The sequence below is a fragment of the Protomyctophum parallelum genome (genome assembly GCF_964188405.1).
Source record: "Protomyctophum parallelum genome assembly, chromosome: 17".
NCBI classification, from domain to species: Eukaryota; Metazoa; Chordata; class Actinopteri; order Myctophiformes; family Myctophidae; genus Protomyctophum; species Protomyctophum parallelum.
The window spans coordinates 46,621,977-46,647,315 of NC_139719.1; the positions used below are offsets into that span (position 1 = coordinate 46,621,977).

Genomic DNA, 25,339 nt, shown 5'->3' on the forward strand with positions numbered 1-25,339 from the left:
ACTGTGCATTACATTCACGCACCTTTACATAGACTGTGCATTACATTCACACACCTTTACATAGACTGTGCATTACATTCACACACCTTTACATAGACTGTGCATTACATTCACACACCTTTACATAGACTGTGCATTACATTCACACACCTTTACATAGACTGTGCATTACATTCACACACCTTTACATAGACTGTGCATTACATTCACGCACCTTTACATAGAATGTGCATTACATTCACCCATTCACACACCTTTACATAGACTGTGCATTACATTCACACACCTTTACATAGACTGTGCATTACATTCACACACCTTTACATAGACTGTGCATTACATTCACCCATTCACACACCTTTACATAGACTGTGCATTACATTCACACACCTTTACATAGACTGTGCATTACATTCACACACCTTTACATAGACTGTGCATTACATTCACCCATTCACACACCTTTACATAGATTGTGCATTACATTCACCCATTCACACACCTTTACATAGACTGTGCATTACATTCACCCATTCACACACACATTCACACACCTTTACATAGACTGTGCATTACATTCACACACCTTTACATAGACTGTGCATTACATTCACACACCTTTACATAGACTGTGCATTACATTCACACACCTTTACATAGACTGTGCATTACATTCACACACCTTTACATAGACTGTGCATTACATTCACACACCTTTACATAGACTGTGCATTACATTCACACACCTTTACATAGACTGTGCATTACATTCACACACCTTTACATAGACTGTGCATTACATTCACACACCTTTACATAGACTGTGCATTACATTCACACACCTTTACATAGACTGTGCATTACATTCACCATTCACACACCTTTACATAGATTGTGCATTACATTCACCCATTCACACACCTTTACATAGACTGTGCATTACATTCACCCATTCACACACACATTCACACACCTTTACATAGACTGTGCATTACATTCACACACCTTTACATAGACTGTGCATTACATTCACACACCTTTACATAGACTGTGCATTACATTCACACACCTTTACATAGACTGTGCATTACATTCACACACCTTTACATAGACTGTGCATTACATTCACGCACCTTTACATAGACTGTGCACTACATTCACACACCTTTACATAGACTGTGCATTACATTCACACACCTTTACATAGACTGTGCATTACATTCACACACCTTTACATAGACTGTGCATTACATTCACACACCTTTACATAGACTGTGCATTACATTCACACACCTTTACATAGACTGTGCATTACATTCACACACCTTTACATAGACTGTGCATTACATTCACACACCTTTACATAGACTGTGCATTACATTCACACACCTTTACATAGACTGTGCATTACATTCACACACCTTTACATAGACTGTGCATTACATTCACACACCTTTACATAGACTGTGCATTACATTCACACACCTTTACATAGACTGTGCATTACATTCACACACCTTTACATAGACTGTGCATTACATTCACGCACCTTTACATAGACTGTGCATTACATTCACCATTCACACACCTTTACATAGACTGTGCATTACATTCACACACCTTTACATAGACTGTGCATTACATTCACACACCTTTACATAGACTGTGCATTACATTCACCATTCACACACCTTTACATAGACTGTGCATTACATTCACACACCTTTACATAGACTGTGCATTACATTCACACACCTTTACATAGACTGTGCATTACATTCACCCATTCACACACCTTTACATAGATTGTGCATTACATTCACCCATTCACACACCTTTACATAGACTGTGCATTACATTCACCCATTCACACACACATTCACACACCTTTACATAGACTGTGCATTACATTCACACACCTTTACATAGACTGTGCATTACATTCACACACCTTTACATAGACTGTGCATTACATTCACACACCTTTACATAGACTGCATTACATTCACACACCTTTACATAGACTGTGCATTACATTCACACACCTTTACATAGACTGTGCATTACATTCACACACCTTTACATAGACTGTGCATTACATTCACGCACCTTTACATAGACTGTGCACTACATTCACACACCTTTACATAGACTGTGCATTACATTCACACACCTTTACATAGACTGTGCATTACATTCACACACCTTTACATAGACTGTGCATTACATTCACACACCTTTACATAGACTGTGCATTACATTCACACACCTTTACATAGACTGTGCATTACATTCACACACCTTTACATAGACTGTGCATTACATTCACACACCTTTACATATACTGTGCATTACATTCACGCACCTTTACATAGACTGTGCACTACATTCACACACCTTTACATAGACTGTGCATTACATTCACACACCTTTACATAGACTGTGCATTACATTCACACACCTTTACATAGACTGTGCATTACATTCACACACCTTTACATAGACTGTGCATTACATTCACACACCTTTACATAGACTGTGCATTACATTCACGCACCTTTACATAGACTGTGCATTACATTCACACACCTTTACATAGACTGTGCATTACATTCACACACCTTTACATAGACTGTGCATTACATTCACACACCTTTACATAGACTGTGCATTACATTCACACACCTTTACATAGACTGTGCATTACATTCACACACCTTTACATAGACTGTGCATTACATTCACACACCTTTACATAGACTGTGCATTACATTCACACACCTTTACATAGACTGTGCATTACATTCATGCACCTTTACATAGACTGTGCATTACATTCACCCATTCACACACCTTTACATAGACTGTGCATTACATTCACACACCTTTACATAGACTGTGCATTACATTCACACACCTTTACATAGACTGTGCATTACATTCACCATTCACACACCTTTACATAGACTGTGCATTACATTCACACACCTTTACATAGACTGTGCATTACATTCACACACCTTTACATAGACTGTGCATTACATTCACCCATTCACACACCTTTACATAGATTGTGCATTACATTCACCCATTCACACACCTTTACATAGACTGTGCATTACATTCACCCATTCACACACACATTCACACACCTTTACATAGACTGTGCATTACATTCACACACCTTTACATAGACTGTGCATTACATTCACACACCTTTACATAGACTGTGCATTACATTCACACACCTTTACATAGACTGTGCATTACATTCACACACCTTTACATAGACTGTGCATTACATTCACACACCTTTACATAGACTGTGCATTACATTCACACACCTTTACATAGACTGTGCATTACATTCACGCACCTTTACATAGACTGTGCATTACATTCACACACCTTTACATAGACTGTGCATTACATTCACACACCTTTACATAGACTGTGCATTACATTCACCCATTCACACACCTTTACATAGATTGTGCATTACATTCACCCATTCACACACCTTTACATAGACTGTGCATTACATTCACCCATTCACACACACATTCACACACCTTTACATAGACTGTGCATTACATTCACACACCTTTACATAGACTGTGCATTACATTCACACACCTTTACATAGACTGTGCATTACATTCACACACCTTTACATAGACTGCATTACATTCACACACCTTTACATAGACTGTGCATTACATTCACACACCTTTACATAGACTGTGCATTACATTCACACACCTTTACATAGACTGTGCATTACATTCACACACCTTTACATAGACTGTGCATTACATTCACACACCTTTACATAGACTGTGCATTACATTCACGCACCTTTACATAGACTGTGCATTACATTCACACACCTTTACATAGACTGTGCATTACATTCACACACCTTTACATAGACTGTGCATTACATTCACACACCTTTACATAGACTGTGCATTACATTCACCCATTCACACACCTTTACATAGATTGTGCATTACATTCACCCATTCACACACCTTTACATAGACTGTGCATTACATTCACCCATTCACACACCCATTCACACACCTTTACATAGACTGTGCATTACATTCACACACCTTTACATAGACTGTGCATTACATTCACACACCTTTACATAGACTGTGCATTACATTCACACACCTTTACATAGACTGTGCATTACATTCACACACCTTTACATAGACTGTGCATTACATTCACACACCTTTACATAGACTGTGCATTACATTCACACACCTTTACATAGACTGTGCATTACATTCACGCACTTTACATAGACTGTGCACTACATTCACACACCTTTACATAGACTGTGCATTACATTCACACACCTTTACATAGACTGTGCATTACATTCACACACCTTTACATAGACTGTGCATTACATTCACACACCTTTACATAGACTGTGCATTACATTCACACACCTTTACATAGACTGTGCATTACATTCACACACCTTTACATAGACTGTGCATTACATTCACGCACCTTTACATAGACTGTGCATTACATTCACACACCTTTACATAGACTGTGCATTACATTCACACACCTTTACATAGACTGTGCATTACATTCACACACCTTTACATAGACTGTGCATTACATTCACCCATCACACACCTTTACATAGATTGTGCATTACATTCACCATTCACACACCTTTACATAGACTGTGCATTACATTCACCCATTCACACACACATTCACACACCTTTACATAGACTGTGCATTACATTCACACACCTTTACATAGACTGTGCATTACATTCACACACCTTTACATAGACTGTGCATTACATTCACACACCTTTACATAGACTGTGCATTACATTCAGCACACCTTTACATAGACTGTGCATTACATTCACACACCTTTACATAGACTGTGCATTACATTCACACACCTTTACATAGACTGTGCATTACATTCACACACCTTTACATAGACTGTGCATTACATTCACACACCTTTACATAGACTGTGCATTACATTCACGCACCTTTACATAGACTGTGCATTACATTCACACACCTTTACATAGACTGTGCATTACATTCACACACCTTTACATAGACTGTGCATTACATTCACACACCTTTACATAGACTGTGCATTACATTCACCCATTCACACACCTTTACATAGATTGTGCATTACATTCACCCATTCACACACCTTTACATAGACTGTGCATTACATTCACCCTTTCACACACACATTCACACACCTTTACATAGACTGTGCATTACATTCACACACCTTTACATAGACTGTGCATTACATTCACACCTTACATAGACTGTGCATTACATTCACACACCTTTACATAGACTGTGCATTACATTCACACACCTTTACATAGACTGTGCATTACATTCACACACTTTACATAGACTGTGCATTACATTCACACACCTTTACATAGACTGTGCATTACATTCACACACCTTTACATAGACTGTGCACTACATTCACACACCTTTACATAGACTGTGCATTACATTCACACACCTTTACATAGACTGTGCATTACATTCACCACCTTTACATAGACTGTGCACTACATTCACACACCTTTACATAGACTGTGCATTACATTCAACACACCTTTACATAGACTGTGCATTACATTCACACACCTTTACATAGACTGTGCATTACATTCACACACCTTTACATAGACTGTGCATTACATTCACACACCTTTACATAGACTGTGCATTACATTCAACACACCTTTACATAGACTGTGCATTACATTCACACACCTTTACATAGACTGTGCATTACATTCACACACCTTTACATAGACTGTGCATTACATTCACGACACCTTTACATAGACTGTGCATTACATTCACACACCTTTACATAGACTGTGCATTACATTCACACACCTTTACATAGACTGTGCATTACATTCACACACCTTTACATAGACTGTGCATTACATTCACACACCTTTACATAGACTGTGCATTACATTCACACACCTTTACATAGACTGTGCATTACATTCACACACCTTTACATAGACTGTGCATTACATTCACACACCTTTACATAGACTGTGCATTACATTCACACACCTTTACATAGACTGTGCATTACATTCACGCACCTTTACATAGACTGTGCATTACATTCACGCACCTTTACATAGACTGTGCATTACATTCACACACCTTTACATAGACTGTGCATTACATTCACACACCTTTACATAGACTGTGCATTACATTCACACACCTTTACATAGACTGTGCATTACATTCACGCACCTTTACATAGACTGTGCATGCATTACATTCACGCACCTTTACATAGACTGTGCATTACATTCACACACCTTTACATAGACTGTGCATTACATTCACACACCTTTACATAGACTGTGCATTACATTCACACACCTTTACATAGACTGTGCATTACATTCACACACCTTTACATAGACTGTGCATTACATTCACACACCTTTACATAGACTGTGCATTACATTCACGCACCTTTACATAGAATGTGCATTACATTCACCCATTCACACACCTTTACATAGACTGTGCATTACATTCACACACCTTTACATAGACTGTGCATTACATTCACACACCTTTACATAGACTGTGCATTACATTCACCCATTCACACACCTTTACATAGACTGTGCATTACATTCACACACCTTTACATAGACTGTGCATTACATTCACACACCTTTACATAGACTGTGCATTACATTCACCATTCACACACCTTTACATAGATTGTGCATTACATTCACCCATTCACACACCTTTACATAGACTGTGCATTACATTCACCCATTCACACACACATTCACACACCTTTACATAGACTGTGCATTACATTCACACACCTTTACATAGACTGTGCATTACATTCACACACCTTTACATAGACTGTGCATTACATTCACACACCTTTACATAGACTGTGCATTACATTCACACACCTTTACATAGACTGTGCATTACATTCACACACCTTTACATAGACTGTGCATTACATTCACGCACCTTTACATAGACTGTGCATTACATTCACACACCTTTACATAGACTGTGCATTACATTCACACACCTTTACATAGACTGTGCATTACCTTCACACACCTTTACATAGACTGTGCATTACATTCACCCATTCACACACCTTTACATAGATTGTGCATTACATTCACCCATTCACACACCTTTACATAGACTGTGCATTACATTCACCCATTCACACACACATTCACACACCTTTACATAGACTGTGCATTACATTCACACACCTTTACATAGACTGTGCATTACATTCACACACCTTTACATAGACTGTGCATTACATTCACACACCTTTACATAGACTGCATTACATTCACACACCTTTACATAGACTGTGCATTACATTCACACACCTTTACATAGACTGTGCATTACATTCACACACCTTTACATAGACTGTGCATTACATTCACACACCTTTACATAGACTGTGCATTACATTCACACACCTTTACATAGACTGTGCATTACATTCACGCACCTTTACATAGACTGTGCATTACATTCACACACCTTTACATAGACTGTGCATTACATTCACACACCTTTACATAGACTGTGCATTACATTCACCCATTCACACACCTTTACATAGATTGTGCATTACATTCACCCATTCACACACCTTTACATAGACTGTGCATTACATTCACCCATTCACACACACATTCACACACCTTTACATAGACTGTGCATTACATTCACACACCTTTACATAGACTGTGCATTACATTCACACACCTTTACATAGACTGTGCATTACATTCACACACCTTTACATAGACTGTGCATTACATTCACACACCTTTACATAGACTGTGCATTACATTCACACACCTTTACATAGACTGTGCATTACATTCACACACCTTTACATAGACTGTGCATTACATTCACACACCTTTACATAGACTGTGCATTACATTCACACACCTTTACATAGACTGTGCATTACATTCACCCATTCACACACCTTTACATAGATTGTGCATTACATTCACCCATTCACACACCTTTACATAGACTGTGCATTACATTCACCCATTCACACACACATTCACACACCTTTACATAGACTGTGCATTACATTCACACACCTTTACATAGACTGTGCATTACATTCACACACCTTTACATGGACTGTGCATTACATTCACACACCTTTACATAGACTGTGCATTACATTCACACACCTTTACATAGACTGTGCATTACATTCACACACCTTTACATAGACTGTGCATTACATTCACACACCTTTACATAGACTGTGCATTACATTCACACACCTTTACATAGACTGTGCATTACATTCACACACCTTTACATAGACTGTGCATTACATTCACACACCTTTACATAGACTGTGCATTACATTCACGCACCTTTACATAGACTGTGCATTACATTCACACACCTTTACATAGACTGTGCATTACATTCACACACCTTTACATAGACTGTGCATTACATTCACACACCTTTACATAGACTGTGCATTACATTCACACACCTTTACATAGACTGTGCATTACATTCACACACCTTTACATAGACTGTGCATTACATTCACCCATTCACACACCTTTACATAGATTGTGCATTACATTCACCCATTCACACACCTTTACATAGACTGTGCATTACATTCACCCATTCACACACACATTCACACACCTTTACATAGACTGTGCATTACATTCACACACCTTTACATAGACTGTGCATTACATTCACACACCTTTACATAGACTGTGCATTACATTCACACACCTTTACATAGACTGCATTACATTCACACACCTTTACATAGACTGTGCATTACATTCACACACCTTTACATAGACTGTGCATTACATTCACACACCTTTACATAGACTGTGCATTACATTCACACACCTTTACATAGACTGTGCATTACATTCACACACCTTTACATAGACTGTGCATTACATTCACGCACCTTTACATAGACTGTGCATTACATTCACACACCTTTACATAGACTGTGCATTACATTCACACACCTTTACATAGACTGTGCATTACATTCACACACCTTTACATAGACTGTGCATTACATTCACCCATTCACACACCTTTACATAGATTGTGCATTACATTCACCCATTCACACACCTTTACATAGACTGTGCATTACATTCACCCATTCACACACACATTCACACACCTTTACATAGACTGTGCATTACATTCACACACCTTTACATAGACTGTGCATTACATTCACACACCTTTACATAGACTGTGCATTACATTCACACACCTTTACATAGACTGTGCATTACATTCACACACCTTTACATAGACTGTGCATTACATTCACACACCTTTACATAGACTGTGCATTACATTCACACACCTTTACATAGACTGTGCATTACATTCACGCACCTTTACATAGACTGTGCACTACATTCACACACCTTTACATAGACTGTGCATTACATTCACACACCTTTACATAGACTGTGCATTACATTCACACACCTTTACATAGACTGTGCATTACATTCACACACCTTTACATAGACTGTGCATTACATTCACACACCTTTACATAGACTGTGCATTACATTCACACACCTTTACATAGACTGTGCATTACATTCACGCACCTTTACATAGACTGTGCATTACATTCACACACCTTTACATAGACTGTGCATTACATTCACACACCTTTACATAGACTGTGCATTACATTCACACACCTTTACATAGACTGTGCATTACATTCACCCATTCACACACCTTTACATAGATTGTGCATTTCATTCACCCATTCACACACCTTTACATAGACTGTGCATTACATTCACCCATTCACACACACATTCACACACCTTTACATAGACTGTGCATTACATTCACACACCTTTACATAGACTGTGCATTACATTCACACACCTTTACATAGACTGTGCATTACATTCACACACCTTTACATAGACTGTGCATTACATTCACACACCTTTACATAGACTGTGCATTACATTCACACACCTTTACATAGACTGTGCATTACATTCACACACCTTTACATAGACTGTGCATTACATTCACACACCTTTACATAGACTGTGCATTACATTCACACACCTTTACATAGACTGTGCATTACATTCACGCACCTTTACATAGACTGTGCATTACATTCACACACCTTTACATAGACTGTGCATTACATTCACACACCTTTACATAGACTGTGCATTACATTCACACACCTTTACATAGACTGTGCATTACATTCACCCATTCACACACCTTTACATAGATTGTGCATTACATTCACCCATTCACACACCTTTACATAGACTGTGCATTACATTCACCCATTCACACACACATTCACACACCTTTACATAGACTGTGCATTACATTCACACACCTTTACATAGACTGTGCATTACATTCACACACCTTTACATAGACTGTGCATTACATTCACACACCTTTACATAGACTGTGCATTACATTCACACACCTTTACATAGACTGTGCATTACATTCACACACCTTTACATAGACTGTGCATTACATTCACACACCTTTACATAGACTGTGCATTACATTCACGCACCTTCACATAGACTGTGCACTACATTCACACACCTTTACATAGACTGTGCATTACATTCACACACCTTTACATAGACTGTGCATTACATTCACACACCTATACATAGACTGTGCATTACATTCACACACCTTTACATAGACTGTGCATTACATTCACACACCTTTACATAGACTGTGCATTACATTCACACACCTTTACATAGACTGTGCATTACATTCACACACCTTTACATAGACTGTGCATTACATTCACACACCTTTACATAGACTGTGCATTACATTCACACACCTTTACATAGACTGTGCATTACATTCACACACCTTTACATAGACTGTGCATTACATTCACACACCTTTACATAGACTGTGCATTACATTCACGCACCTTTACATAGACTGTGCACTACATTCACACACCTTTACATAGACTGTGCGTTACATTCACACACCTTTACATAGACTGTGCATTACATTCACACACCTTTACATAGACTGTGCATTACATTCACACACCTTTACATAGACTGTGCATTACATTCACACACCTTTACATAGACTGTGCATTACATTCACACACCTTTACATAGACTGTGCATTACATTCACACACCTTTACATAGACTGTGCATTACATTCACACACCTTTACATAGACTGTGCATTACATTCACGCACCTTTACATAGACTGTGCACTACATTCACACACCTTTACATAGACTGTGCATTACATTCACACACCTTTACATAGACTGTGCATTACATTCACACACCTTTACATAGACTGTGCATTACATTCACACACCTTTACATAGACTGTGCATTACATTCACACACCTTTACATACTGTGCATTACATTCACGCACCTTTACATAGACTGTGCATTACATTCACACACCTTTACATAGACTGTGCATTACATTCACACACCTTTACATAGACTGTGCATTACATTCACACACCTTTACATAGACTGTGCATTATATTCACACACCTTTACATAGACTGTGCATTACATTCACACACCTTTACATAGACTGTGCATTACATTCACACACCTTTACATAGACTGTGCATTACATTCACACACCTTTACATAGACTGTGCATTACATTCACGCACCTTTACATAGACTGTGCATTACATTCACCCATTCACACACCTTTACATAGACTGTGCATTACATTCACACACCTTTACATAGACTGTGCATTACATTCACACACCTTTACATAGACTGTGCATTACATTCACCCATTCACACACCTTTACATAGACTGTGCATTACATTCACACACCTTTACATAGACTGTGCATTACATTCACACACCTTTACATAGACTGTGCATTACATTCACCCATTCACACACCTTTACATAGATTGTGCATTACATTCACCCATTCACACACCTTTACATAGACTGTGCATTACATTCACCCATTCACACACACATTCACACACCTTTACATAGACTGTGCATTACATTCACACACCTTTACATAGACTGTGCATTACATTCACACACCTTTACATAGACTGTGCATTACATTCACACACCTTTACATAGACTGTGCATTACATTCACACACCTTTACATAGACTGTGCATTACATTCACACACCTTTACATAGACTGTGCATTACATTCACACACCTTTACATAGACTGTGCATTACATTCACGCACCTTTACATAGACTGTGCATTACATTCACACACCTTTACATAGACTGTGCATTACATTCACACACCTTTACATAGACTGTGCATTACATTCACACACCTTTACATAGACTGTGCATTACATTCACCCATTCACACACCTTTACATAGATTGTGCATTACATTCACCCATTCACACACCTTTACATAGACTGTGCATTACATTCACCCATTCACACACACCTTTACATAGACTGTGCATTACATTCACACACCTTTACATAGACTGTGCATTACATTCACACACCTTTACATAGACTGTGCATTACATTCACACACCTTTACATAGACTGCATTACATTCACACACCTTTACATAGACTGTGCATTACATTCACACACCTTTACATAGACTGTGCATTACATTCACACACCTTTACATAGACTGTGCATTACATTCACACACCTTTACATAGACTGTGCATTACATTCACACACCTTTACATAGACTGTGCATTACATTCACGCACCTTTACATAGACTGTGCATTACATTCACACACCTTTACATAGACTGTGCATTACATTCACACACCTTTACATAGACTGTGCATTACATTCACACACCTTTACATAGACTGTGCATTACATTCACCCATTCACACACCTTTACATAGATTGTGCATTACATTCACCCATTCACACACCTTTACATAGACTGTGCATTACATTCACCCATTCACACACACATTCACACACCTTTACATAGACTGTGCATTACATTCACACACCTTTACATAGACTGTGCATTACATTCACACACCTTTACATAGACTGTGCATTACATTCACACACCTTTACATAGACTGTGCATTACATTCACACACCTTTACATAGACTGTGCATTACATTCACACACCTTTACATAGACTGTGCATTACATTCACACACCTTTACATAGACTGTGCATTACATTCACGCACCTTTACATAGACTGTGCACTACATTCACACACCTTTACATAGACTGTGCATTACATTCACACACCTTTACATAGACTGTGCATTACATTCACACACCTTTACATAGACTGTGCATTACATTCACACACCTTTACATAGACTGTGCATTACATTCACACACCTTTACATAGACTGTGCATTACATTCACACACCTTTACATAGACTGTGCATTACATTCACGCACCTTTACATAGACTGTGCATTACATTCACACACCTTTACATAGACTGTGCATTACATTCACACACCTTTACATAGACTGTGCATTACATTCACACACCTTTACATAGACTGTGCATTACATTCACCCATTCACACACCTTTACATAGATTGTGCATTACATTCACCCATTCACACACCTTTACATAGACTGTGCATTACATTCACCCATTCACACACACATTCACACACCTTTACATAGACTGTGCATTACATTCACACACCTTTACATAGACTGTGCATTACATTCACACACCTTTACATAGACTGTGCATTACATTCACACACCTTTACATAGACTGTGCATTACATTCACACACCTTTACATAGACTGTGCATTACATTCACACACCTTTACATAGACTGTGCATTACATTCACACACCTTTACATAGACTGTGCATTACATTCACACACCTTTACATAGACTGTGCATTACATTCACACACCTTTACATAGACTGCATTACATTCACACACCTTTACATAGACTGTGCATTACATTCACGCACCTTTACATAGACTGTGCATTACATTCACACACCTTTACATAGACTGTGCATTACATTCACACACCTTTACATAGACTGTGCATTACATTCACACACCTTTACATAGACTGTGCATTACATTCACCCATTCACACACCTTTACATAGATTGTGCATTACATTCACCCATTCACACACCTTTACATAGACTGTGCATTACATTCACCCATTCACACACACATTCACACACCTTTACATAGACTGTGCATTACATTCACACACCTTTACATAGACTGTGCATTACATTCACACACCTTTACATAGACTGTGCATTACATTCACACACCTTTACATAGACTGTGCATTACATTCACACACCTTTACATAGACTGTGCATTACATTCACACACCTTTACATAGACTGTGCATTACATTCACACACCTTTACATAGACTGTGCATTACATTCACGCACCTTTACATAGACTGTGCACTACATTCACACACCTTTACATAGACTGTGCATTACATTCACACACCTTTACATAGACTGTGCATTACATTCACACACCTTTACATAGACTGTGCATTACATTCACACACCTTTACATAGACTGTGCATTACATTCACACACCTTTACATAGACTGTGCATTACATTCACACACCTTTACATAGACTGTGCATTACATTCACGCACCTTTACATAGACTGTGCATTACATTCACACACCTTTACATAGACTGTGCATTACATTCACACACCTTTACATAGACTGTGCATTACATTCACACACCTTTACATAGACTGTGCATTACATTCACCCATTCACACACCTTTACATAGATTGTGCATTACATTCACCCATTCACACACCTTTACATAGACTGTGCATTACATTCACCCATTCACACACACATTCACACACCTTTACATAGACTGTGCATTACATTCACACACCTTTACATAGACTGTGCATTACATTCACACACCTTTACATAGACTGTGCATTACATTCACACACCTTTACATAGACTGTGCATTACATTCACACACCTTTACATAGACTGTGCATTACATTCACACACCTTTACATAGACTGCATTACATTCACACACCTTTACATAGACTGTGCATTACATTCACGCACCTTTACATAGACTGTGCATTACATTCACACACCTTTACATAGACTGTGCATTACATTCACACACCTTTACATAGACTGTGCATTACATTCACACACCTTTACATAGACTGTGCATTACATTCACACACCTTTACATAGACTGCATTACATTCACACACCTTTACATAGACTGTGCATTACATTCACGCACCTTTACATAGACTGTGCATTACATTCACACACCTTTACATAGACTGTGCATTACATTCACACACCTTTACATAGACTGTGCATTACATTCACACACCTTTACATAGACTGTGCATTACATTCACCCATTCACACACCTTTACATAGATTGTGCATTACATTCACCCATTCACACACCTTTACATAGACTGTGCATTACATTCACCCATTCACACACACATTCACACACCTTTACATAGACTGTGCATTACATTCACACACCTTTACATAGACTGTGCATTACATTCACACACCTTTACATAGACTGTGCATTACATTCACACACCTTTACATAGACTGTGCATTACATTCACACACCTTTACATAGACTGTGCATTACATTCACACACCTTTACATAGACTGTGCATTACATTCACACACCTTTACATAGACTGTGCATTACATTCACGCACCTTTACATAGACTGTGCATTACATTCACACACCTTTACATAGACTGTGCATTACATTCACACACCTTTACATAGACTGTGCATTACATTCACACACCTTTACATAGACTGTGCATTACATTCACACACCTTTACATAGACTGTGCATTACATTCACCCATTCACACACCTTTACATAGATTGTGCATTACATTCACCCATTCACACACCTTTACATAGACTGTGCATTACATTCACCCATTCACACACACATTCACACACCTTTACATAGACTGTGCATTACATTCACCCATTCACACACACATTCACACACCTTTAGATAGATTGTGCATTACATTCACCCATTCACACACCTTTACATAGATTGTGCATTACATTCACCCATTCACACACACATTCACACACCTTTAGATAGATTGTGCATTACATTCACCCATTCACACACCTTTACATAGACACACACACACACTTTCACACACCGATGGTGGAGGAAACCATGCAAGGCACCAACCTGCACATCAGGAGCAATCAGGGGTTCAGAGTCTTGCTCAAGGACACTTCCACACTGACTCTGGTTGGAGCCAGGGATCGAACCGGGGACCTCTAACTCTGGGGGAGGAGCCCACAGGGATCGAACCAGGGACCTTTAACTCTGGGGGAGGAGCCCACAGGGATCGAACCAGGGACCTTTAACTCTGGGGGAGGAGCCCACAGGGATCGAACCGGGAACCTCTAACTCTGGGGGAGGAGCCCACAGGGATCGAACCGGGAACCTCTAACTCTGGGGGAGGAGCCCACAGGGATCGAACCGGGAACCTCTAACTCTGGGGGAGGAGCCCACAGGGATCGAACCGGGAACCTCTAACTCTGGGGGAGGAGCCCACAGGGATCGAACCGGGAACCTCTAACTCTGGGGGAGGAGCCACAGGGATCGAACCGGGGACCTCTAACTCTGGAGGAGGAGCCCACAGGGATCGAACCAGGGACCTTTAACTCTGGGGGAGGAGCCCACAGGGATCGAACCAGGGACCTTTAACTCTGGGGGAGGAGCCCACAGGGATCGAACCGGGAACCTCTAACTCTGGGGGAGGAGCCCACAGGGATCGAACCGGGAACCTCTAACTCTGGGGGAGGAGCCCACAGGGATCGAACCGGGAACCTCTAACTCTGGGGGAGGAGCCCACAGGGATCGAACCGGGAACCTCTAACTCTGGGGGAGGAGCCCACAGGGATCGAACCGGGAACCTCTAACTCTGGGGGAGGAGCCCACAGGGATCGAACCGGGGACCTTTTTTTTTTTTTTTTTTTTTTTTTTTTAAGATATTTTTTTGCGGCTTACGCCTTTTATTGATTTTTGAAGGGACAGACAGTAGGCTGACAGGAAACGGGAGAGAGATGGGGGATGACATGCAGTAAAGGCCGTGTCGGGTTCGGGAGTCGAACCCGCGGCACACTGCGACTGGATTACCAGTCCGGTGCCCAGGAGGGGGAGGGGAGGGGAGGGGAGGGGAGGGGAGGGGAGGGGAGGGGAGGGGAGGGGAGGAGAGGGGAGGGGACTCGCTGATGTCAGACATTTTGTCAGGATCACGTTCAGCTCAGTCAGCAGGTTGTCACATCTGTACGTGCAGAATAATTATAATAATAATAATTATTATTATTATAATAATAACTGTAATCCAAACTAAAACACTGGTTTTTATGTAAAACATTCAGTGGAAAAACTACGTTGATGAAAACACACACACACACACACACACACACACACACACACACACACACACACACACACACACACACACACACACACACACACACACACACACACACACACACACATCTTAACCTGACGGAGAATCTTTAACCCATTCTGGGCGGGATCCCCTTTTAATGTTTATAGAATTATGTTATATACTTTAGCTATTGAAAAATAGCAGATCTACAAGCTCGTAGCGCGCTATACGAGCTTGTAGATCTGCTATTTTTTATTGTTTTAAATTGTGGCAATGTGGTGCAAATCTTTGAATATAATTCTTTAATTCAGAGCGAACGTTTTTAAACTCACATCTTTGCTTCTGGGGGGGAGGGGGTGGGGGGGACTGTCTGCTAAAGCAGCTAACTCCACCACCTCTCCCCCTCTCAAACTGTCTGCTATAAAGCAGCTATCTCCACGACCTCTCGAACTGTTTGCTATAAAGCATCTAACTCCACCAGCTCTCCCCCTCTCAAACTGTCTGCTATAAAGCAGCTAACTCCACAACCTCTCCCCCTCTCAAACTGTCTGCTATAAAGCAGCTAACTCCACCACCTCTCCCCCTCTCAAACTTTCTTTTATAAAGCAGCTAACTCCACCACCTCTCCCCCTCTCAAACTGTCTGCTATAAAGCAGCTAACTCCACCACCTCTCCTCCTCTCAAACTGTCTGCTAAAGCAGCTAACTCCACCACCTCTCCCCCTCTCAAACTGTCTGCTATAAAGCAGCTAACTCCACCACCTCTCCCCCTCTCAAACTGTTTTATAAAGCAGCTAACTCCACCACCTCTCCCCCTCTCAAACTGTCTGCTATAAACCAGCTAACTCCACCACCTCTCCCCCTCTCAAATTGTCTGCTATAAAGCAGCTAACTCCACCAACTCTCCCCCTCTCAAACTGTCTGCTATAAAGCAGCTATCTCCACCAACTCTCCTCCTCTCAAACTGTCTGCTATAAAGCAGCTAACTCCACCACCTCTCCCCCTCTCAAACTGTCTGCTATAAAGCAGCTAACTCCACCACCTCTCCCCCTCTCAAACTGTCTGCTATAAAGCAGCTAACTCCACCACCTTTTCCCCTCTCAAACTGTCTGCTAAAGCAGCTAACTCCACCACCTCTCCCCCTCTCAAACTGTCTTCTATAAAGCAGCTAACTCCACCACCTCTCCCCCTCTCAAACTGTCTGCTATAAAGCAGCTAACTCCACCACCTCTCCCCCTCTCAAACTGTCTGCTAAAGCAGCTAACTCCACCACCTCTCCCCCTCTCAAACTCTGTGCACACACAATATGTTTTTTTTGTCCTGTTTTATATTGTTTTTATATTTTTATAAATTGCTGTTTGTTTTTTTATTTCTCTGTTTTTTATTGTTTTGTTTTTTAGGGTCTAGTTGTCCGGGAGCCGTTCCCTCTGCCCGCTACTCCAGTCCCTCCACCAGAGGGCGCTGTTTCTCCACCTCCCCCCACCCCAACGGAGTGTGTCGACGGTTACTATGAAGAGGCCCAGCCCTACGAACAGACCATCAATGGTTAAGATTATGTCTGTCCGTCCGTCTGTCTGTCCATCCATCCGTCCGTCCGTCTGTCCGTCCGTCTGTCCGTCTGTCTGTCCGTCCGTCCAATCAGAATATTCCAAATCTCACAGAAATCACATGATCTCTCTGGACCTATCAGATTTACCCATTTTGGGGCAGGAACCCCTTTTGGTGTTCTATAAATACTTACAATTTAAGCTATTGAAAAATAGCTATTTGTCAACAGCCAAAGCATGACATAATGCTTTAAAAAACACCCGCCCAGAACGGGTTAAAATAAGTCCTTTAGCCAATAAGAATGAGTGGAGTTTGCATGTTCTCCCCGTGTTGGTTGGTCTCCCCTTGTCCCCCATATATGGGGACTAGGTTGGTCTCCCCTTGTCCCCCATATATGGGGACTAGGTTGGTCTCCCCTTGTCCCCCATATATGGGGACTAGGCTGGTCTCCCCTTATCCCCCATATATGGGGACTAGGTTGGTCTCCCCTTGTCCCCCATATATGGGGACTAGGTTGGTCTCCCCTTATCCCCCATATATGGGGACTAGGTTGGTCTCCCCTTGTCCCCCATATATGGGGACTAGGTTGGTCTCCCCTTGTCCCCCATATATGGGGACTAGGTTGGTCTCCCCTTGTCCCCCATATGTGGGGACTAGGTTGGTCTCCCCTTGTCCCCCATATATGGGGACTAGGTTGGTCTCCCCATGTCCCCCATATATGGGGACTAGGTTGGTCTCCCCTTGTTCCCCATATATGGGGACTAGGTTGGTCTCCCCTTGTCCCCCATATATGGGGACTAGGTTGGTCTCCCCCTGTCCCCCATATATGGGGACTAGGTTGGTCTCCCCTTGTCCCCATATATGGGGACTAGGTTGGTCTCCCCTTGTCCCCCATATATGGGGACTAGGTTGGTCTCCCCTTGTCCCCCATATATGGGGACTAGGTTGGTGGAGGGTGTGTAGAGCCCAGGATCACATTAGATGATTGACACAGGGGTGAAAAATGGGGTTACAGAATCGTGGGATAAAATAATTATAAAAAAAAAAAAAAAAAATAGTTAACATGACCTTTGAACCCCCCCCCCCTCCCCCCTGCAGACGACGACGGCGAGGCGGTCAGCAGCTCCTACGAGTCGTACGACGAGGAGGAAGTGACCCGCGGGAAGTGCTCGGCGGCCACGCCCCCTCCCCCCCCCACGGCGGCGGCGTGGGCCACGCCCCCAGCGGGAGGCGAGGCGGCGCAGCAGCACCAGTGGCCGTCGGCGGAGGCCAGCATCGAGCTGATGAAGGACGCGCGCATCTGCGCCTTCCTGTGGAGGAAGAAGTGGCTGGGCCAGTGGGCCAAGCAGCTGTGCGTGGTCAGGGAACAGCGCCTCCTGGTGAGTGGGAGGACCAATACACTAGACCGGATGGCCCAGTGCATTGTGGGATGTGTAGTTATAAATGGGCCAGTGGGCCAAGCAGCTGTGTGTGGTCAGGGAACAGCGCCTCCTGGTGAGTGGGAGGACCAATACACTAGACCGGATGGCCCAGTGCATTTCTGCAGCCTAATATTGGAAAAAAAGATTAATCATTAATCATATTCGGTTTCGGCCAAGAATGTCCTGTTCGGTGCATCCCTATTTGTTACGTTTTCTCTGTCAGTGGATCAGCACCATGCAGATAACAGGGCCTAAATCAGCACTGTGTTCTGTCATGTCCAGAGTCTCAACACAACCATCTATTATGGTATTTTACAGCGCTGTGTGCCTCCAAGCGTTATATTGATTTATATTTTCACAGGGACTTATACCCCCAATCCAACCCTTGAGTCACTGGGTCCTATTTTTACAGTCTTTGGTATGACCCGGCCGGGGGTCGAACCCCAACCTCCCAGTCTCAGGGCGGACACTCTAACCACAAGGCCACTGAGCTGTCTATGTAATGATGATGTGATGATCTCTCCTCAGTGTAATGATGATGTAATGATGATGTAATGATGATGTAATGATCTCTGTAATGATGATGTAATGATCTCTCCTCAGTGTAATGATGATGTAATGATCTCTCCTCAGTGCTATCAGAGCAGTAAGGAACAGCTCCCCCTGCTGTAATCATGATGTAATGATCTCTGTAATGATGATGTAATGATCTCTGTAATGATGATGTAATGATCTCTGTAATGATGATGTAATGATCTCTGTAATGATGATGTAATGATCTCTGTAATGATGATGTAATGATGATGTAATGATGATGTAATGATGATGTAATGATGATGTAATGATGATGTAATGGTCTCTCCTCAGTGCTATAAGAGCAGTAAGGAACAGCTCCCCCTGCTGTAATGATGATGTAATGATGATGTAATGATGATGTAATGATCTCTGTAATGATGATGTAATGATCTCTGTAATGATGATGTAATGATCTCTGTAATGATGATGTAATGATGATGTAATGATGATGTAATGATGATGTAATGATCTCTGTAATGATGATGTAATGATCTCTGTAATGATGATGTAATGATGATGTAATGACCTCTGTAATGATGATGTAATGATCTCTGTAATGATGATGTAATGATGATGTAATGATGATGTAATGACCTCTGTAATGATGATGTAATGATGATGTAATGACCTCTGTAATGATGATGTAATGATCTCTGTAATGATGATGTAATGACCTCTGTAATGATGATGTAATGATCTCTGTAATGATGATGTAATGATCTCTGTAATGATGATGTAATGATGATGTAATGATGATGTAATGACCTCTGTAATGATGATGTAATGATGATGTAATGATCTCTGTAATGATGATGTAATGATCTCTGTAATGATGATGTAATGATCTCTGTAATGATGATGTAATGATCTCTGTAATGATGATGTAATGATCTCTGTAATGATGATGTAATGATCTCTGTAATGATGATGTAATGATCTCTGTAATGATGATGTAATGATGATGTAATCTCTCCTCAGTGCTATAAGAGCAGTAAGGAACAGCTCCCCCTGCTGTAATGATGATGTAATGATGATGTAATCATGATGTAATGATGATGTAATGATCTCTCCTCAGTGCTATAAGAGCAGTAAGGAACAGCTCCCCCTGCTGGACGTCAGCCTGCAGGGCTGCAGCGTGGTCTACAAGGACAAACAGCCAACCAGGAGGAAGGAGCACAAGCTGAAGGTCATCCCTCTGGGAGGAGAGGCCATCGTCCTGGGGCTGCAGAGCAGGGAGCAGGCCGAGGAGTGGCTCAGGGTAAGACCTGGACCTGGACCTGGACCGGGGACTGGGACTACAGAGCAGGGAGCAGGCCGAGGAGTGGCTCAGGGTAAGACCTGGACCTGGACCGGGGACTGGACCGGGGACTGGGGCTGCACAGCAGGGAGCAGGCCGAGGAGTGGCTCAGGGTAAGACCTGGACCTGGACCGGGGACTGGGGCTGCAGAGCAGGGAGCAGGCCGAGGAGTGGCTCAGGGTAAGACCTGGACCTGGACCTGGACCTGGGACTGGGGCTGCAGAGCAGGGAGCAGGCCGAGGAGTGGCTCAGGGTAAGACCTGGACCTGGACCTAGACCTGGGACTGGACCGGGGACTGGGACTGCACAGCAGGGAGCAGGCCGAGGAGTGGCTCAGGGTAAGACCTGGAGGAGAGGAGAGGCTCAGGGTAAGACCTGGACCTGGACCTAGACCTAGACCTGGACCGGGGACTGGGGCTGCAGAGCAGGGAGCAGGCCGAGGAGTGGCTCAGGGTAAGACCTGGACCTGGATCTGGACCTGGGACTGGGACTGGGACTGCAGAGCAGAGAGCAGGCTGAGGAGTGGCTCAGGGTAAGACCTGGAGGAGAGGAGTGGCTCAGGGTAAGACCTGGACCTGGACCTAGACCTGGACCGGGGACTGCACAGCAGGGAGCAGGCCAGTGTTGTTTTGGTCGACCAAAACTAAGACGAGAAATGTTTCATCAACGACCTTTTTTCACTGACGAAAACTAAACGGAAACTAAATGAAAACTATAAGCTACGATGAATGACGATTTACGGCTAAAAACTAGACTAACACGTCAGGAAGGGAACTGACTAGTGGACCAGAGATCCAGTACGAGTCATTTTACACCTGGCTGAAAACAGCAGATCTACAAGATCTACAAGATCTACAAGCTTCTAACATGTTGGAGGTTGTGTGTCTTTGCACTGCACCTGGCGATGTTCTTCACAACGTGTGTATGTGTGTGGTGCGTGCGGTGCGTGCGTGTCTTGTGTGCGTGCACGTGTGCGTGCGTGCGTGTCTTGTGTGTGTGCGTGCACGTGTGTGTGCGTGCGTGTCTTGTGTGTGTGCGTGTGCGTGCGTGCGTGCTCCTCTCCTCCAGGTCATTCAGGACATCAGTCCTCGGCCGGCAGAGAGCGGTGACCCCCACGTGACCTCTGACTCTCCTAGACTCATCTGTACCAAGGTTAGAGATTACTGTAATAGATTACTGTAATATACCACGGTACATTCACTGTAATACAGTATTTAGCATAGGACATTAATTTCTAAAACTCCCATTGACTCCCATTGAGTCCCATTGACGCCCATTGACTCCAATTAACTCCCATTGACTCCCATTGACTCCAATTAACTCCCATTGACTCCCATTGACTCCCATTGACGCCCATTGACTCCCATTGACTCCCATTGACGCCCATTGACGCCCATTGACACCCACTGACGCCCATTGACTCCCATTGACTCCCACTGACGCCCATTGACTCCCACTGACTCCCATTGACTCCCATTGACGAGCCTTTCTTTCCGATCGCTAAACGGGGAATTGAACGGCAGCACGCGCGCGCCAACAGCAAGGAGTACATTGCAGAAGGAGAGGCCAAAATAACCTGAATATATTTTCTCTCGTTTGATATCAATGAAAAGGCGCTAGGACGGCCGTGTAGACGGTCGTGGAGATCCGTCGGTTGGATTAGCTACGACGTTCCCAGACGTACGACGTTCCCAGACGTCGTACGTCTGGGAACGTCATTAACGTCATTATTTAATAATAAACAATACACCATTGTGTCCAGCAGGGGGAGCTCAGTGCCTCGGAGAGCGGCAGCAGCAGCACAGACAGCCACGCAGACACTCCTGACGCCAAAGATGGTGAGATTTTTATTTTATTTTATTCATTCATGTGTGTTTTTATCCATTATAGAGCGTCGCAGTCCCTCCCCCTTTCAGAAAAACGAGTGGCCCAGGAAATGAAAACCCAATGCATTTCTCCCATAGGCATTTCTTATTTAATTTATTTAAAGACCTTTTAACACATTTAGTACAGGAAGTGCCTTCAAAATAAAGGCTATAGAGTGCCAGAGTTGTCTGATCGCTTTTACTTTGAAAGCCATGAAACAGGAAACACTTTCCTAAAAACGTTGACTTTACAAAGGGACCTCACATCCCCGATCATCTTAATATATTGTTTTACGCTCCAAAAAACGTTCATATTTTGCGGGAGAGACGGATGAGGAGCAGAAATGAAGCGCCAGCATATCGATCCATTCATCACCGCGGAGAGCGCCCTGGATTAGGAGATACGAGTCATTCTTTCCGCCGCGCTAACATGGGAGTCAATGACAAGCTAATAGTTGCACTGAGCGTTAGCATACGGCAAGCGAAAAGCGAAATGCCAAAAAAAAAAAAAAGGAAAAATTCTGAATATTCTTATCTCGCCCCGCGTCGCTGGGACGTCCTCACACGTCCATTGTACTAATATTTCGGGGTCCTTATGACGTTCTCAGACGTCCTATGTACAGAATCTGTTAAGCGTCGTACAAAGCCAACTCTTGTCGTGACAAATCATGACGACACACACAATTTTTTGGACCAAACAAAGAATTAGAAAGTAGAAAAAAACGGCAGGTTACAACACTTTTTTTTGTTGTTTTTCTTCTTTGTAATTATTTGTTTGGCCCGAAAAATTGTGTGTTGTTGTCATGATTTGTCACGACAAGAGTTGGCTTCGTACGACGCATAAAAGGTCTTTAAATAAATTAAATAAGAAATGCCTATGGGAGAAATGCATTGGGTTTTCATTTCCTGGGCCACTCGTTGTTCTGAAAGGGGGAGGGACTGCGACGCTCTATATCTATTTGAGGGGGCGCTTCCTACAGTATGTCCAGCTTTGAGGGT

General features: G+C 42.0%; 2 protein-coding genes across 2 annotated transcripts in view; both read left to right on the forward strand.

The window, feature by feature from the left end:
* Window positions 1-25,339, forward strand: part of LOC310874815 (GTPase IMAP family member 8-like) — a gene marked incomplete at both ends in the record, with an annotated part of 389,544 nt that overhangs the window by 202,803 nt on the left and 161,402 nt on the right. The window lies entirely within an intron of this gene.
* The window catches only part of afap1l2 (actin filament associated protein 1-like 2), a gene marked incomplete at its 5' end in the record, with an annotated part of 59,806 nt that overhangs the window by 10,888 nt on the left and 23,579 nt on the right, over window positions 1-25,339 (forward strand). Inside the window, 5 exons of the mRNA XM_083786767.1 lie at window positions 19,034-19,178; window positions 20,280-20,560; window positions 22,254-22,436; window positions 23,544-23,627; window positions 24,238-24,313. Of these exons, the coding sequence (XP_083642893.1) occupies window positions 19,034-19,178; window positions 20,280-20,560; window positions 22,254-22,436; window positions 23,544-23,627; window positions 24,238-24,313 (769 nt within the window). The remainder of the gene's footprint in view (window positions 1-19,033; window positions 19,179-20,279; window positions 20,561-22,253; window positions 22,437-23,543; window positions 23,628-24,237; window positions 24,314-25,339) is intronic.